The sequence below is a fragment of the Branchiostoma belcheri genome, unplaced genomic scaffold (genome assembly GCF_001625305.1).
Source record: "Branchiostoma belcheri isolate BF01 breed outbred unplaced genomic scaffold, Haploidv18h27 scaffold66, whole genome shotgun sequence".
NCBI classification, from domain to species: domain Eukaryota; kingdom Metazoa; phylum Chordata; class Leptocardii; order Amphioxiformes; family Branchiostomatidae; genus Branchiostoma; species Branchiostoma belcheri.
This window is the reverse complement of record NW_017804309.1, coordinates 819,993-836,897: the sequence shown is the minus strand read 5'-3', so window position 1 is coordinate 836,897 and position 16,905 is coordinate 819,993. Positions and strand designations below refer to the sequence as shown.

Sequence of the window (16,905 nt, the reverse complement as noted above, 5' to 3'; positions counted from 1 at the left end):
TTCGATCAGTCGACGTCCATGCTCATCATGGTCGTGTTTCGGTAAAATTCCCTCAGCATTTTGCTTCTTTGTGGGCGGTTGATTGACTGTTGAGATATTTGCCATGTTGAACATTGTTGTTGCCGTTACGACATCCGTCAGCATGTTTTCGGGTGTGAGCATCTCGTGAATCAGTTTTCCTCTCATGTGTTTTGGGGAGATACAAGTTATGCTGCTGATGTAGTCGCTGTGGAAGTGCACGTTTAGTGCGTTCTCGGTGCAGTTTACCCGGCAGTCCTGCATACACGTGACGTCCTTCCTACACTCTTTGAAACACCTGAAGGGAAATGAATCAGTGCAGTTTCATCAGCTGCATCGTCAGGGATGGGCAGGGACTTTGGAATTGTAAGAACTTGAAGTGCAGTATAACTAGCTGGTGTTATAAGCTGGTGTAGCCCTGCGCGCCTGCGAAGCTATTATGTTACGCCGAATGGCGATTACACTTGTAACATGATAGAAAATGATAAAGGGGTTTATTATACCTGCAGCTTCTTTCGTGGAGTGAGATATTTGCCAACCAAAGCACCCGACTGTCACAGTGTATGGGGTTGTTATCCAGGTACACTTGGAGCAGTAGTCTGTTCTGTGCCGGTATGCGGAGCTCGTCTTCCCCGAGCGTCTGGATCCTGGGTGTAAAAAGTATTGTAAAGGAAACTGTGCGCTGCCTGGGGCCAATATTGCCCGCCCGCCCAGGTCTCATAGCGCCCGTCGGTGAATTTTAAGGGGTGGCATTTCAGTGGGCTATCAGGGAGTGTCCAATGCTTGCCTGGACTTGCACAAGGGATGGTTACCAGGCTAGCCTCTGTAAGTGGCCTTACTCCCCCAACAACGTCTTCTTGCAACCACTTGGCTTACTTGCGATACAAAAATGGCGATTGACTTCACATACATGTAAAAGAGGGTGTACGTAGACGTTAACACTAAATGTGAAAATATATTTTTCTTTATAATTGTGAAATGTAGCGTACCTGTTAAATGACAAGTGAATGGCGGTGAGCTTGGTTAGTTTCCTCAGCGCTGTTCCTGGGGAAAACGACTCTATTTGGTTGTGATTCAAGTACAGAATGCTAAGACTGGGAATTGTCACGAGTCCGGACCAAGGTACCTTAGTCAGTTGGTTCCGTTTTAAGAAGACGAGGGATATTTTATCCTTCTTTGTCCGAGAGAAGCTATGTTGGAATATTTCTAACTTCTCGAAGTCCCGGTTTGATAAGCCGAGTCCGTCACAGTTCAGACAAGCCTCGGTGGTCTCACACACGCGGTTCTCTGTTAAGACTATATTTTGCAGCCGGCAAGTCCATAAAAGCGTTACGAGTAGGAAGTTATATAGGTTCATGCTGGACGTAACCTGAAATCCCGACTGTTAGTATAAATATGTCCACATCCGCTAGCTTTCCGGCACCAGGACCAACATGTTCTCAAGGAAATTGTCTCAGCCAAGGAAGGGCTTCAAGCGCTTGCAAGCAAAGCCTCCGGGGTGTGCTTAGTTGGCCAGGTGAGGTACAAGCCGATCAAACCCAGCCTGCAGCCCTGAGAGAGATTCCCGCTAATTAGTCTATGCTTCCATTGCCTTATTCATTATTACCTTCTCCTGATTGGTATCCGTTTTCTGAGAGCCGATCCCGGCTTCTGCCAATAAAAGCGCGTGACTTCGACGATTACCAGCCAGTAGAAGGTAACGGGCTGTCCCTTCAACCCATGCTTGGAAAATATCCACCCTGTCCTTGGTGCTGAAATACCAGCTCGTCGTCATCTTACCCTCGAGTTGGCTCCCTTTACACGTAGATTGCGAGTCTCAGTGAACTTTATTATAATGAACTGAGGTCTCAGTTACACAAAGGGATTTTACATGCCGTTCTTCGGTAACCTTCCTGCTACTTTCCTCAACAACCATATTTGAGAACCTCCATGTTGGCAATGAAGGATTACCAATGCTTCCAACATACAAACAAGGAAATTCTACTTTTCCTCTTACATATCGCGCCTTTGGCGGATCCCTCTTTGATATACACACAAACATTCTTGGCGTAAAGACAACAGTGCCCGGAACCTGTTTGTCATGACAGATTTATTGTTTGAACCCAAACGACGCCGGATGTCGCCCCCCTCGGCTGAACGCACGAAGGCCGAGGAAGGGTCCATCCCTGTCAGCAGGAACCCGACACAGAACGGTGCTTTGTGGCTCCCGCGTCATAAAATCGTCCGATTCATACAATAACAAACTGCTTCGTTCAGTTCTACAGTATCTTTGGTCGATAGCTTTTTTATGGATACACGTACACGTATATTGCAAATAAATAATGATGGCAGTTTACACCGGCTAGCACTAGTTATGACTTCAAAGGGGATTGTCCATAAGTCACGAAACACATTATTGGTATTGCCACTGCAAAATACGTGTATATGTTCCATGATAATAGTACACATATTGTGATAATATATTAGAATTTGTCGATATCGTAAGAACAAATGCCTTACTGCTTAACCAATCCACATTTGTTCTACCATAGTGGTGTGAGTGGACGGAAGGTTGGTTGGTTGGTTGCTCAGTCGGTTATTTTGTTGTTTGGTTTGATAGATTTTAGTCCATCTCGTGAATTTTAATAGTTAATGTTTAGCTCTGAGAGAAGGTCGCTATAAATTTCCCTCTGCTTTTTGGCCGTCCACGTACGGATGAACTCCTCGATAACAGGTTCCATCTCGGCAGGCTCTACTGGAGCGGTAAACCTGCATGGGTATAGTCAGGGAGTCAGTCAGATTCAGGAGAGTTAGATTCAATGTTTACATATTTACACGGAACTGTTTCCGTATTTATTTCCGTTCCACATGCTAGGAACGTCCGGAACACTGACAGAAACTTAGGTCAAAGGTCCGAGAAAAGGTCATGTAATTTCCAGTCTTCATTTTTCTTCTACATAAAGTTTGAAAGGTTTAGAAATTGCTTCACATCGCATCCGCATGTTCCCTGGGACAAGATTTGCTCTCACCTCATGACGGCCCTCCCCTCCGGATCCACCAGAAACTTCTCGAAGTTCCAGCGGACGTCGCCTGCCCGCAGCGGCTTCCAGTACAGACTGGAGAGGTCGTTTATTATCATGTCGCTGGCGGGGGGACAACAGCTCTACACAGGCAATAAAGTAAATAAATAATATGGACATTTGGCATGGACAAGAGGTTGACAACAAGAAACCAGGTACATTAAAAACTGGCATACGTACTATCAGATAATAGCACGTGATAAGCTAGAAAAGGCCCAACCTAATCTCCAAGCAGATTCGGTGGGGCAAGGGGACTTCATGTTGGCCGCCTGTATCCACGGGCTGACGATGGATACAGGCGGCCAACACAAAGTCCCCTTGCCCCACCGAATCTGCTGGGAGATTAGGCCCAACCCGCATGCCTGCACCTAAGAGCAAGGTCAACAACATAATTGGGGACTTTAAATTCAGCGCCAGGGGCGATGGCTTAGGAGTTTAAGGTTCTCACTTCCACTTCCCATGCGTAGACAAACTCACTGTAAGGTTTTACAGTTTGTGTGTTATCAAGTGTTGAACACTTCTTTAAGATGTCGCCCACCTTCAGATAAGTGAAGAGTGACTGTTCATTCTCTCCGTTGCAGTCTCCCTTTTGGAACAGGGGAAAGGTTGGCACGTAGCCACGGCCCGGCCTCACATACCTGCGGGGTGCGGCACAGAATAATAAGCGCCCTTCCCGTGGGAAAATACGTTCACAAAGTGCCTTCTAAACCTGTTCAAGTTTGCTGTCTCTCACTAAGGAGATTTAAAATCTAGAACCTTCTTGGTCTCACATACATTAATTTGTTGACAAGGAAAATGCCGTGGAAACAGACAACAAATCAACATAATTATATGCATAAGACAACGGGAAGTAAAAATGTTGGGTGTCCACCTCTCTGATTTGGTAAACAGTCATTGCGGTTACCAGACATAAAAATTAACTGGTCAAGATTCACACTTTCAAAACTGTGCACTAATGTCTACATGGAACACAGACGCATCACAACATGAATAGAACAGGTTATATAACACACCACTTTACACAAGAAAAGGGACGATTCATTTTACGTTTGGCGTGTTTTGCTGTTTTTAGATAATACTTTTGCATCGCGCATCATATTACAATTATAAACTAAATGATCAAGCGTCACACAAATCCAATTTTGGTTGCTGAGCGATCGTAGTCTTCTGGAAATAGGACCTAAATGGGAACTAGGGTAACAGGTTGTTGTTTACCGATTCCGTACACCTACTTGAGTGTGTTGAGAATCTCGTCGTTTCTGCCGGGCTCCTGTAGGCCGAACTGGTTGGTTGGAAAAGCCAAGATGTCGAAATCGAAGCCCAGCTGGTCGACCATCTTGTCCCTGAGTGCGTTCATGGCGGGGTACTGGTGGGTGAACCCTCAGAAGGTGGCGACGGTCACCACCAGCAGGGTCGTCCCCCGGTACTCGGCCAGGCTGACGTTGCGGGACCCGTCCAGAAGCACCGCGTGGTGGTCGTGGAAGGATCCGTGCTCGGCCGTACAGCTACATTTAACTCTCTGCTTCGGGTAGATAGACTCCGGTAAAACGGCACCGCAGCAGAGCAGCGTCGCCACCAGGCCGTACACAAGCCTCATCCCTGTGGGTGCGGTACCCAGGATGTTCCCAAACAGCGAGCAACAGACTATAGGTACTACTTATCGTGACGCGATCAACTGGAAAGACAGGTCCAGCAAGCTAATACTAGACAACCAGGACATGTCGACACAAAACAGGATGCCTGGGCCGGTAAATGACAAGTTATTAATAAAAGTAGTTTACAAAACACACTTAGACCGCAGTAAACGCCAATAAGCTATTGACTGTTTCATAAATCGATGACTGGGATACATGGTTTTATTTCATGTTAAACATCACGTCACATATTTCGTCTCACATATATTGAATTTGTAGATCGCCAGAATTTAAAAATCAACGGTTACATTGGATGGGACTCGTCGACCATCGGTCGATCCCTGAAAGGGAGCTCGTAGACTTGTCGGGCGAGTTACTAATATATTCCTGTTGTTTGTCTCCTGTTTTCATGTCTCCTGCTTTCATGTACTTAAGTATTCTCCTTGCGGCCTGTAGGGAAATGGGACGGTCTAATGCGCTGCCACCATGCATGGGCATCTCTGCTGAGAACGATCTGTCCATTGAAAATCGGAACGGGGTGAGCGAACAGTAACCTCCAAGCAGATCTTTCGGTGACAAAAACAGCATCCAACCGGCCAACAGAAACAGTTTTCATCTGCCAATTTGTTGATTCAGTTTGATTGCTATACATTGCCTTGTGTTTCCGTAGTTATTTCCAAGATTTCTTGTTGAGGTTTGCGTGCGGTCATATTGGCTCTGATTCTCAGCTCAGGCCAGGTTTTTTTTAGTTGTGCCAGTGTCCCACTTATATCATCTTCATGAATATTCATAAAGTGACGTTGATGTAAAGTGGGATACCGAAGCTCAGATATCACAACGCCATGTGACAATGTTGAAACAGCCTTAACAGTGACAAATCTTCCGTCCGCGGCCGTGCCGAGCTACATGACAAAAGCGACACGGTGCCGGGCTAAGCAGTATTGAAGACGTGGAAGTGGAAAAGCACACACACACACAGTCGGCCAATTCTGCCTGCGGGTTTGAGTCATGTGCTCCTGCTGGTCAGCTGATGTCTGCATCACATGATGCTCTATTCCAGTTTATGTTATAAATCAACGCTGCTCGTCCTAACTGTTTGTTGCTGTCACTCACTGAGCTTTTACTTTACGGTATTCAATTTCTTTCACCGCTGTTTCTATTTCTGAAGAGATCTTGAAGCATATCGGCGTCAAGTGATATAGAAACCGTGACCGACCCGGAATCACCACCGCGAAACTGAAAGGTACTTTTGAGTTGCAGGTGCGACAGTGTATGTCTTGAACGTAGTAGTTTGTCATTCTTCACACGCACAGCAATAGCAGCAGTTCACTGAGCCAGGACTCACTGATGTCTCATTTAAATGTCTGTACATAGTCTGTAATTGCAAATAGTACAACAAAGAGTTCTCCTGTGGACCAGTATGAGAGACATGAGTCTCTAGAGTGCTGTTGTGCAAGGAACGTGACAAGGCGCACCTGTCTGTGTTTTGGAACTAGTATGGTGCATTCAACAGTTCTTGTGCTTGTTTATAGTGCATACTGTGTTACAGTTTGTTGTAAATATTGAGTCAAGGTGAGGCCGTCAAAACTATCTGAACAACGGTGTGAACAGTGAAATTATGTACATATAACACGGCACCTCACTAGCAAACCTCGACAATATTGCAAGCAATCAAAACCTCCGGCTACCAGATAATTACGAGTCGCTATTTGGGGAAAATGTCCGGTCCGGTGGGTCTTCAACGGTAGATAGGAAAATTTGATCCTCATTGCCACGAAAGCCGAACCGCTGCAGTCAACGTAGAAAACTAAGGCAGAATTCCATGAGTGAATATAACACCCACGAAGAAATAAGAAGCCAAGAACATTCTGATCAAGAACACGGTGAACATGGCCTCGCTGCACGAGGAGTCGTTCTACTGCATCCCGGAGACGAAGCTGACCCTGCCCGAGCGACCGGTGTACTGTGGCGTGGCCATCGCCGCGGCCGTGCTCGGGCTCGGTGGGGCCGGCTGCCAGGTGGTGCGGTGGCGGAGTCGGCTTTCCCGGGCGGCACAGCGGCGGAGACCGTCCCCCAACCCCGTCATCGTGTTCTGCCTCGCCCTGTCCGACTTCATGGCGTGCATAGGTGAGGACACGGTCTATCAAACAAACCTTATATACCTCAAACAAACCTATATATAGTACCGCTTGCCATTAGACGAAGATCGCAACACTGGATGGAGTCATGTAGAGACTACCCTTCCCACACAGGTTTAATGATTACTGAAGTTCGACCGCACCTACTAGTAACTTAAGATTCCCATAATAAGGACCTAAGCCCGACCTGAAGTACATTTGAATTTTGCCAGTTGGTCGGATAGAAAGATGAGTTTTAACATGGATGCTTTTCATATACATAATACAGGTGTGATAGCCCGGGCTGTGGGTATCCTCGTGTTTGACCCACCGCTGGAGGTGCGCCCTGGCGTCTACGTACCGACCCAGGGAATCACCGCTATATATGTGGGCAGTACTATAGAGGTAGGTATATGTGGACAGTGCTATGTATCAATGATGTGTAAGTGCAATATCATAGCTACAGTAATGATGTATTAATGATATGTATTAACGAGGTATCAGTGATTCAGTGTTGTATCAATGAGATATATATAATTGATGTGTCAATGATATACATAAATGTCTGATGACATGGCGCTCCTAGCGACTTTCCAGAGTGGTACATATCAAGCCGTGTCTTTTGAAATTGAAAGCCATATGTATAATGGGATCTAACTATGCATTTTAGATATACACAAACAAGCGTCGTGTTTTTTTCGTTTTAACTTCTGTTGAATAATTTATCTCCTAACAGAAGTGAGGATGAAAAGAAAACGTTTGGATTTCAATCCTCAAATCTGCTAGGAGTTTTCACCCCTTGATGATCTGTCTTTTCTTCCCCAGATCGTCAACCTGTACTTCTACAGCGCCACGTACATGTGGACACTGGTGTACGCTATAGACATCACCATGCAGCTCAAAAACACCGACGTGTAAGTGTGTGTACTTCGGAATGCCAATTCTCGCGTATGTCCCTACCGGTAAAGTTGTCCTAGTAAACAGTAAGTTTACAAAGTATACGAATACGACTGTACATGCATTTCGTAGAACTGCTAAATGTTCTAAAGATGTTGTTAGGTGATGTGAGGGTTGCACCAGGGTCATGGTCAGGAAAAAGTACTGTTCATAAATCAACAAGTGTACACGTGCACGATGAATGCATACATTGATGACAAACGACTCATCAGTAAATGGGGAAAGTGTTCAGTAAAATTTAACATTTTCTTACTGTCCGCAGCCCGATATCGCTGTACCATGTCCTGTGCTGGACAGCTCCGGCCGTGTTTGTGGGGTTGAGCATGTTCAGTGTCTTCTTCGAGGTGCCCAAGGCGTAAGAACATTTTCTTAATAGTGTATCCTCTAATTCTGTAGAAGGTATCGTAATGATGACGTCAGCAAATATTGGGTTCAATAAAATATGTGCCAGACCATTAAGACCAACAATGGCAACTATTTTTATAACAGCTATTCATACCAAAAGGCTAAAAGCAGTATGTTAAACAACTAAACGGGAAAACGAATTTCAAGCATCACTGTACTACCAAGATACTTAACAAGCTCTTCTCTTGAAATAAAGTTTCCATGTTGCGGCGTGTTCCAGGCCAGGGCAGGACATACAGCAGTGTGCGGCAGGGTTCCACCTAGTCTTACATTACATCTTCTCCTACACACCCATCGTCGCCGTCATGCTGGCCAACCCTGCAATATACATCACTGCTTCCAGATTACGTAAGTACAACTAACAATGCACTAGTAGATTTACATCTATGTTTATTTTCATCTTCATTGCACAGCAATTGTATGATTAACAATTTTGAGGACTATGATACAACTCTATAACAGACTGTGTAGAGTGGGAGGAGACTACATGTATGTTCTTGTGCAGTCTTTGGTAGCCTGGGTAACACCCTGGTTAGTTTACGTCCGCTCCAGAGTCCTACAGTCGCTGGTGGGTTTTAAAATATTCAGGCCTGGATTTATCAAAGCAGTTTCGTATGTACTGTCCTGTCTACAGTGCATTTTACAATCAAATTGGCTCCTTTATACTAACATGTGATGTAACTCCTGTGTTGTTCCAACCTGACCAGTTGAGATCACGGTACGGCCGATGCTCGGCAGATACACGCAGAGAGAGCGGCAGGTCATCTCAGCCATCAAAATCAAGTTCCTGCTCATTGTAGTCATCTTCACCCTGTGGTAAGTCAGTCACTTCCAGCACTAGTCTATAACGTTACCAGACTCCTTGGGCAAAAGTCCTTTTGGGGCACGTCCGACCGGGTCCTACAGCCAAGAAGCTGGCCGCCCAGTGTTGGCCCTAGAAACCGCCGGTCTGGCGTCCAGGGCTGCACAGATCCGTCCTCTTTTGGCCTTGACACACTCAGAACCTGGTACCTCCTGGTGATTTCTACGGAGCACGCCCCGAATGTGGTGAGGAAGTGGAAACAGATGTGTGAATCTTGTGAACTTATACTAACCTTGTACAGTCTAGGACGGAAATATTACTGTTACTGCGCCATATCAGAAATATTGACCACGTCGTCACTTCTTTCTTTCATTTCCAGCTGGCTGCCGAACGTTATAGACGGGGTGATTCAAATCTCTCTCATCAAAGATGATCACATGGGGGACAGGTTCTTCGCCTTGTGGATCATCGAGGTACTGAGTGACGATTGCAATTTTATCAGTTTTCAGTTCAAAAGGTATCGTAAGAAAACTAACTAGGATAGCACCCCGGCCAAATGTCATACTGTGCTCCGTCCGTCTTATGTCACGATCAGTAGAACATTAGCTCTTCAGCGAGCTAAACTGGTTTACCTTCCCCGACTTTTCATTCGTTTAGTGTACGAATTCACTGATCACGGGTCATCCTTGTCTGCTCCAGGCTGCCCTGAACCCGCTCCAGGGCCTGCTGAACTGCCTGGCGTACGGTCCAGAAACCTTCCAGCAGTGGCTCATGGGAAGGACTGGCTGGCTGCTCCGGAGTAGACAACCGGTCAACTTGGACACCAGGGAGGCCGACCCTCTACTGAGATGATAGATCACTTGAACAGAGCGCTTGTTTTGCACCGTATGTTTTACACGCGTAAAGAGTCATGTGTGTCTTAGGCCAAATCCGGTAACCCTTCCAAAAAGGGATGTTCACTGTATTTGTGTGTTGAGTTGGTGTACAGGGTAATTAGAAGGTTAGAAACGGACTTCTTTGATTGCTGGTGGTATGTACCGTAGATATATATAGACAAAAAACAAGATGCCGTTCTATGAAGGACTATCTATAACATCCGCATCAAGGTCGCTCTGATAATTCGGGCCAATCTGCCTTATTCAGCTCTCTTCTCACCGACCCAGGCGAAATGTATCAACGCGTAACAACTCTGGATATCAGGCTATTAAAACTGTTTTGTTTGATTTCACTCACGGCCTGGTTTACATTAGTGATGAGGCCTGAGGGGTGGAATTATAACGGTGGTTGTAACAGTTGTAGACATGGTAGAACAGTCCATGGCGTGTCCTGGATACTGAGAAACAACTCAGACCTCCCAATGTCAAGGTGATTGTGAAGCCTCGTTCTAATCAGTTCTGGCTGTTGGCAAGTGAGCTCTCACCGGCTTCAACAACATTGTGCGACCTCTTTCAGGGCACATCTGGCCTTCCACTTTCTATGGTAAAGGTATTAGAAACAAGGGTAAGGTATGGCAATCTGTCATCTTCAAGTTCTACCAAGGAGGTTTCAACTGAGACTAAGGAGAAGCATGATGCTTTCTTAAGTAGGTAGTAGCGTCTTCACTGCGGCTCGCGCTTTCAGCAAAACACACCGGGTTACTCTTCTCGATAAGTGTGCTGGGTTCTTTTAGGTGCAGAGGCTAACGCCTGCAGCGTCTTACAAACACGGGGCCGCCGACTTAACATCCCCATCCGAAAGGACACGAACCTTCGCTCCCTCCAGATTCAGTCCATATACACATATGCAACACAAAATAATCACATTCAGACCAAAGGAAAAAAAATGACATTGTCTATGAAAGTGCTGACCAAGATTTATTCTACGTTATTGAACACAACAACGGCGGATGTCGCGCCCCTCAGCTGAATGCACGAAGGCCGAGGAAGACTTCATCCCAATCTGAGGGAACCCCCCGCGACGCGGTTTGTGATTTCCCTCGTCATAGAGTTGTCGGGCCCAAGGACCAAAGTATATACTCTCTATATAATACATGTATCTAAATGTCGAAGCACTGACTGAATATCTCCGTGATTTCTTCTTTTTTTGTCTAGTTCGAAAGGAAATTAGTGCCAGCGCACTTTAAAGCCAATGGATTGTACTAAAATGAGTAATAAACAATTTTCTGCCTCAGATGTAGCCTGGAGCCCAGTCTTGGTGTAAGCTGCAACCTGTCGCTACCTTGAACTGCAGTACTCACAACCTGACCAAGGCTGGACCCCAGACTAGCGTATTACAGTAAGAGTAGAGTTGCTAAACGATAAATGCTATCTAAAAAGCCCCACTTCCACAGGACGGTAAATGTTTGTCTCGTCTCTGCGGACTCCAGCAGATGGAATGTTTTAGTTGAGCCAGGACATGAACCCCGTGTCGCGCGAGCTCCGGGCGCCCGACGTGTGGTTGGCGTTCGTGTCGTTCCAGGTCCTGATGAAATCATCGATGACGGACTCCAGATCCTCCGGCGTCACGTAAGACGAAAACCTGCAACAGAGAGAAAGGTCGTCGAATCAAGGATCAAAGACTAGAATTAGTGTCCGATGAGTTAGACTGACAAGTTTGCCTCGGGACATATTGGCTTTCTAAAACAAAACTGTCACTCCCACCTCTTTCCTCCTACTACAGTTTGCTCCTTGTTGCGCAAGTAGATACATGGTTAATGCTGATCTTCGATCTTTTTAGTAAAAACATGCCCCATTCACTCTTCTTACAGTAACCCTGTGATCAGGATATCCTTGGTAACAGGTGTTTTTGCCTTCATGCCCTTCTAGGGGGCGTGGCAAAATTCGCTAGAGAGTATGTTACCTGGGTCCGAAGAGCTGGCCTCCGTGGCCCTGCCGTGGCCCTGACTACAGACGGCCACAGACGGCTGCAGACGCGTACAGTAGCCGAAGGAATCTCACTGAATCCCTTGAAGAGGCTGGTGACCGGGTTACTCTCACAAATAAAAATGTCCACGATACACTAGATAGACCAGAATTACTCAGTTAAAAAAACTACATCAACTTACCTCTTGACCCCCTTTCCTTCCGGATCCACCAGAAACTTCTCGAAGTTCCAGCGGACGTCGCTCACCTTGAGCGGTTTCCAGTAAAGACTGTCTGGGTTGCCGCTGATGCCCATGACGTCAGAGATGGGAGGGCAGCAGCTCTGGTGACGTAATAAATTTGACATTGATGGCAAGTAAGATATTGATAATCGCACCAGAATTACCATCTTAAGCAAACGAATGAACAAAAAGGCAAACACACAAGCAATCACACGCAGAATATCACACGCACGTAAATATGTTATGGTTCAAAGGTTCAATCTCCAAAATTCACAAATAAAATGAATCAGACATTCGGTACTGCCGTTCAGTGCTGAAAACTTGCCAAAAGGAAACGCTTCCCACCACTCCGACCTAACTTGGAGACTACTACTAGACTACATACATCCCGGAGAAAAACAACAGTTCCCCGTGACTCTGAGGAATCCCAAACAACTTTAACAGTTTAGAACTGCAGAGAGAGGGGAGCCACAACATCAGTTAACGTCCAACCTAATGGCCTCCCCTGAGGGTCCTCGTCTTCAGATAAAGCAAAGAGTTGTCGCTGTTACAGTCTCTAAAAGTCAGTGGACATTGGGATCATTGCTGTGGGATCATTGAAAGATGTTTGGAAGACCCTGGAGATCTTTGAAAGATCATCTGAAGACATCGTGGTTGGCCTAACCTAATGGTCTCCTATGGGAATACTCACCTTTAGATAAGTGAAGAGCGACTGCTCGTTCTCGCCGTTACAGTCTCCCTTCTGGAACATGGTGAAGTTGGGAACATAGTCATTCCCAGGGCGCACGTATCTGTTGGGAAGGAAAACATGTCGACGTGAGAATACTAGTACATAGCACTTTTATAACTTCAAGTAAAAGGCTAATAAGTAAATAGGTATGCTAACTTTCGTTTCTCTCCGTCTGTCCTTCTGAAATAAGCCGAGAAATCATCCTGTTAGTTTGTACGTATTTACACCATTTCCCACTCTCTTCCAGTGACTTACTGTATCCAAATAATTACGGCACACATGCAACACACAAACACACCGAAAGCATTAACCGGGGTCATGGTAATTGCCCTCATTCCAACAATAACAGCAGTAAATACTGTTTTGCGTTTAGAAATCAAACTACAGAGGTACCATAACACGCCACGTGCAATGTCAGCTTCCTCCAGTAATGAAGAGTGGCATGGGTCAGGGTAAATCTTTATCGTACATTTGTATTTTATGAATTCAACTGTTGCCAACACTAACAGGGGGTCCAATGTGCAGCACACTTCTTCTAGGACCTTCTAGTAGACGAATTTACTGTCAGTCTGCCAGGTTTCGCGGGGCTGCGGCTGTCGTCGGGAAGTGGTGAACCTGGCCGCATACCGAGCGGAAGCGAGCTGTGCTGCCAAGAACAAGCCCGTCGCCAGCTGCGATAGCCTGGTAACCATTATTCGAAGGCCCAATTGGAAAAGGGGGCCCTGCCGGGTAGTCCCCGGGCTGTTTTTTGGCACTCTCGGGCGTGACCCCTAAGGGACCCCGCGGGACACTCTGCGGCTATCGGGTTATTTTTGGGCCCGGCGGCAAGAATTTAATTCTGACTTATTAAATTCTACCCGAGGCCCCGCTGACAAAAAGACGTCGTGACCGAGCTGTGAGAACACCGAGAGGTACCCCTCCATTTGCTGGCAGTCATCCGGGACTAATTTGTCACATCACAGACCAGATACACAGGTGTTTACTTCGTAAGACCAATTCAAATGTGTGACGTCACAGATGAGATGAAACACAACAAAAGCGTGAACTCTGTATTAGGTGGGTCAGTACAAGACATCGTCAGAGAAGCTGCCGGGTACCTGCCGGGTGCCTGCCGGAGACCGACCAATAAGGGTGACAAAATGCCACTGAAGGAAAATTTTAATTGTGACCACAACAACCGGTGCCCGCCAGGCTCCAGAGCCCGACCGAGACTGACCGGGGCTACATCCCCGACGGGCACCGGCGCAATTGGGACCGAAGCGTTTTATCAGTAGGGTAGAGTATTAGAGGATGGACTATGGTCGGGTCATCCTCCCGAGGCAGGGTCGGCGGCGCGGTTTTCTACCTTACTGCGCCGCCGACCCTGCCTAGCTCGGGAGGTTGCGGTCGGGTAGTATGCCTTTTTCTGGCAGCCTATCTTTCTAGTGGGCCTTCCTGAACATTGCAGTGATTGAAACCTGCAGGGTCCGCGGATGGGTCTGGGCGGGCACTCCCAGCACCGTAGAGAGGTCTAGAGATACCGGAGAGTTCATGATGCCTTGGTTCATGATAGTTTGGTTACCAGGCTACATCCTACATCTGTGGTTAATCTCCAATCAGGTGCCACAAGTGTGCGGTTGATATTTTGTACGTGACTTTGGAGGTGTCATTTTCCTGGTCCTCTCGAGCACCAGAAAGATGCCCACATCAAGGTCAGACGGGCCTAACGCCGCGAAACACGTGGTAAACACGCTGGAGCAAAACATCTGCTAGGATTATCAATCCAAGCCGTGAGGCTGGCAGGAACTCCTTCAACATGTCCAAGAAGTGATGAGTGATCAGTTTCGTCATAGGTGTCATGGGAACGGCGACAAGCACAACATGGCACCGCATGAGTCATGTAGGATCAGGTCAACTTGGAGTCTTGTTTGTGTAACTGTGGCGTGCGTAGTTAATCAGACAGACGGAGAGCAGTAGCAGTAGCAGCAATGAAGAGAAGAAGAGTGGCTCCTTGATGTCTGCCACAAATCTGGACTTCACTTCTGACCCACTGTTCGGACACAGGGAGAGAGGGGTCGTATTTCATTCAGAGAGGTTACCCTGAGTTCAAGCCCCCTGCGTCTTCCTTCCGTAAGCCCTCAAAGGATCCTAAAGTAGAGCTGGTTGGGAACGACCCGACAACGTGCATCTGCGTACGGCTGTTCAGTCGAACAACGATGGTGCCCAGGCTAACTTTAGATGTATCATGACTTTCTATTTTAAGAAATGGGGTTAAAAATGCGTCTAACCTCGATTTTGGAGACCCGGGCCCCTTTCAGTAACCGTAGCACAGATTCTTAGGATGCTTTACAAAGGAAAAGAAAGCAGCTGGAAGGGGAACAAAAGTTGCGCACAATTGTGCCTTTCAAGGCAACCTACACTCTTCTTACTTTCCATACATACCAGTCACCACCATGGATTCTCGCTTGGCACGATTTTCTGAGAGTACGCAGTATAGAACAAGCAGTGCACGGCCACAGCAACATGGAGATAATCTGGATCAAGGGCATTTCGTTCCCACACAACTGGCCACAGGTCTGTAGGTTTACTTCTAGTACCCCTGACACTAAACAACTTCCAGGAGTGCTGAATGAAAGGAGGCAAGTAGGAACCAGAAATAGGGTCAGAACTATTAAATCTACATCCACTTGTCGTTAGGTAGGGTCCAGTTTGGTGTTCAAGTTCAACGCGTGCGTGTTTTGCGACGCTTTTACGTCTACGTTGTTAGTTCTACGCTTTCGTCTCAGGTGCGGACTACATGTAACTAGAAATACGTATCAAACAGGCGTAAAATAACACTGAGCTACATCTGCTTGGAGACAAGGAAGAACGAGTGAGTCAGGCCGAGTCATTCACCTCTCTGTAACAGGCACCGACGGTTTGATTTTGCCGTTGTTGATTCTGATCGCCAGATCTCGCCCCCGTCGAGCTTACTGGGGAGGCAGGCCTATCTTCAACATTCTCTAGGTGTCAAGGGACCGTCTCCATAGCTTTTCGGCATCCAATACCACCCCGATCCAATACGGCATCCTGACCTGACGGTAAACAAGACAGTATTTTACCCGGTTCAGGACTTCGGTAGCCCATTGGATACTCCTGGTACTCTACCTGCAAGTTGCCTTTTGAATACTGTCTTGCTTGCCGAAAGATCTGCTTGGAGATATTCTAACAGCTGCTTTCCAACAGTTCAGAGCGACTATAACACGGCTGGATTTTAGGCCATCGTCTCCTGACAAACTAGAGCCCAGAAAATCACAGTTATGTTATCAAGGAGGATATAGGGAGAGCTATACCGTGATAAAACTAAAAGGCTTTGGCTTTGTAAGATGGTGACCCAACAACTTTTCAAGGCGTACGGGAGCTCCAGTATACAAATAGGATGGCACCCAGGCTACAACTTTGTAGCTTACTTGCCGAGGTGACACTAGGTACATGTTACACAACACAGTCCCACTCTCTATCATCCTCTAGAACAAAATTTACATATCTAAGCCAGAAAAAAATGTAAAAACACATAGAATGTAACTGTAATGAGACACGAGATGGGTTTTATAATACAATTCAGGGCTATAAGTATAACAAGTAAGTAACAAGTCGAAAGTCATATCATAAAACAAAAGTCTTACACAGACACACAGTTCTTGCGCTTACTTACCTGATACAATTTAAAAGCTCGTGGTTCTTTGCTGGCTCTTCTAACCCGAACTGGTTGGTGGGGAAACCCAGGATTTCAAAACGGTGACCGTTTTCGTCGACCATCTTGTTCCTTAGTGCATTCAGACCGATGTACTGCGGGGTGAACCCTCAGAAGGTGGCGACGGTCACCACCAGCAGGGTCGTCCCCCGGTACTCGGCCAGGCTGACGTTGCGGGACCCGTCCAGAAGCACCGCGTGGTGGTTGTGGAAGGATCCGTGCTCGGTCGCGCAGCTACACTGTTCTGTCCGCTTGTTGGCCAAGCACGGGCCCAGGAAACCCAGGCATAGCAGGGAGGCCAAGAGGCCCGAGGAGAGCCCCATCCTTCCCGACCGCTCAGCTCAGCTCAGAGTCACTGTGTGAACAAATTGCCGAGAAGATTTACACAC

The 16,905-nt window shown here is 46.8% G+C and overlaps 4 protein-coding genes across 5 annotated transcripts in view; 1 reads left to right on the top strand and 3 right to left on the bottom strand.

Moving 5' to 3' along the window:
• LOC109483669 (leucine-rich repeat and fibronectin type III domain-containing protein 1-like) overlaps positions 1–1,648 on the bottom strand; it is a 1,706-nt gene extending 58 nt beyond the window's left edge. The window contains exons 1-3 of the mRNA XM_019786705.1: positions 1,008–1,648; positions 522–665; positions 15–316 (exon numbers count right to left, since the gene is read on the bottom strand). Coding sequence (XP_019642264.1) covers positions 15–316; positions 522–665; positions 1,008–1,375 — 814 coding nt within the window. The 5' untranslated portion in view covers positions 1,376–1,648. The remainder of the gene's footprint in view (positions 1–14; positions 317–521; positions 666–1,007) is intronic.
• Positions 1,649–2,089: 441 nt separating this feature from the next.
• Positions 2,090–4,782, bottom strand: LOC109483696 (glutathione peroxidase 6-like). The gene is made up of 4 exons (XM_019786736.1): positions 4,310–4,782; positions 3,616–3,715; positions 3,027–3,160; positions 2,090–2,766 (listed from the first exon to the last, which is right to left on the bottom strand). The coding sequence occupies exons 1-4, from the start codon at positions 4,672–4,674 to the stop codon at positions 2,640–2,642; spliced, it is 726 nt and encodes a 241-aa protein (XP_019642295.1). The 5' UTR covers positions 4,675–4,782; the 3' UTR covers positions 2,090–2,639.
• An 885-nt stretch (positions 4,783–5,667) lies between these two features.
• On the top strand, positions 5,668–10,728 carry LOC109483698 (G-protein coupled receptor 143-like). The gene is made up of 8 exons (XM_019786738.1): positions 5,668–6,838; positions 7,118–7,233; positions 7,654–7,742; positions 8,048–8,140; positions 8,411–8,538; positions 8,898–9,006; positions 9,372–9,465; positions 9,692–10,728. The coding sequence occupies exons 1-8, from the start codon at positions 6,601–6,603 to the stop codon at positions 9,842–9,844; spliced, it is 1,020 nt and encodes a 339-aa protein (XP_019642297.1). The 5' UTR covers positions 5,668–6,600; the 3' UTR covers positions 9,845–10,728.
• A 98-nt stretch (positions 10,729–10,826) lies between these two features.
• The window catches only part of LOC109483695 (glutathione peroxidase 6-like), a 7,711-nt gene continuing 1,632 nt past the window's right edge, over positions 10,827–16,905 (bottom strand). The window contains exons 1-4 of one of the 2 annotated variants that reach the window (XM_019786735.1): positions 16,478–16,843; positions 12,766–12,865; positions 12,036–12,175; positions 10,827–11,509 (exon numbers count right to left, since the gene is read on the bottom strand). In XM_019786735.1, coding sequence (XP_019642294.1) covers positions 11,371–11,509; positions 12,036–12,175; positions 12,766–12,865; positions 16,478–16,581 — 483 coding nt within the window. In that variant the 5' untranslated portion in view covers positions 16,582–16,843 and the 3' untranslated portion in view covers positions 10,827–11,370. Of the gene's footprint in view, positions 11,510–12,035; positions 12,176–12,765; positions 12,866–16,477; positions 16,844–16,905 lie in introns of those variants that run through there. The other variant, XM_019786734.1, reaches the window with a different exon arrangement.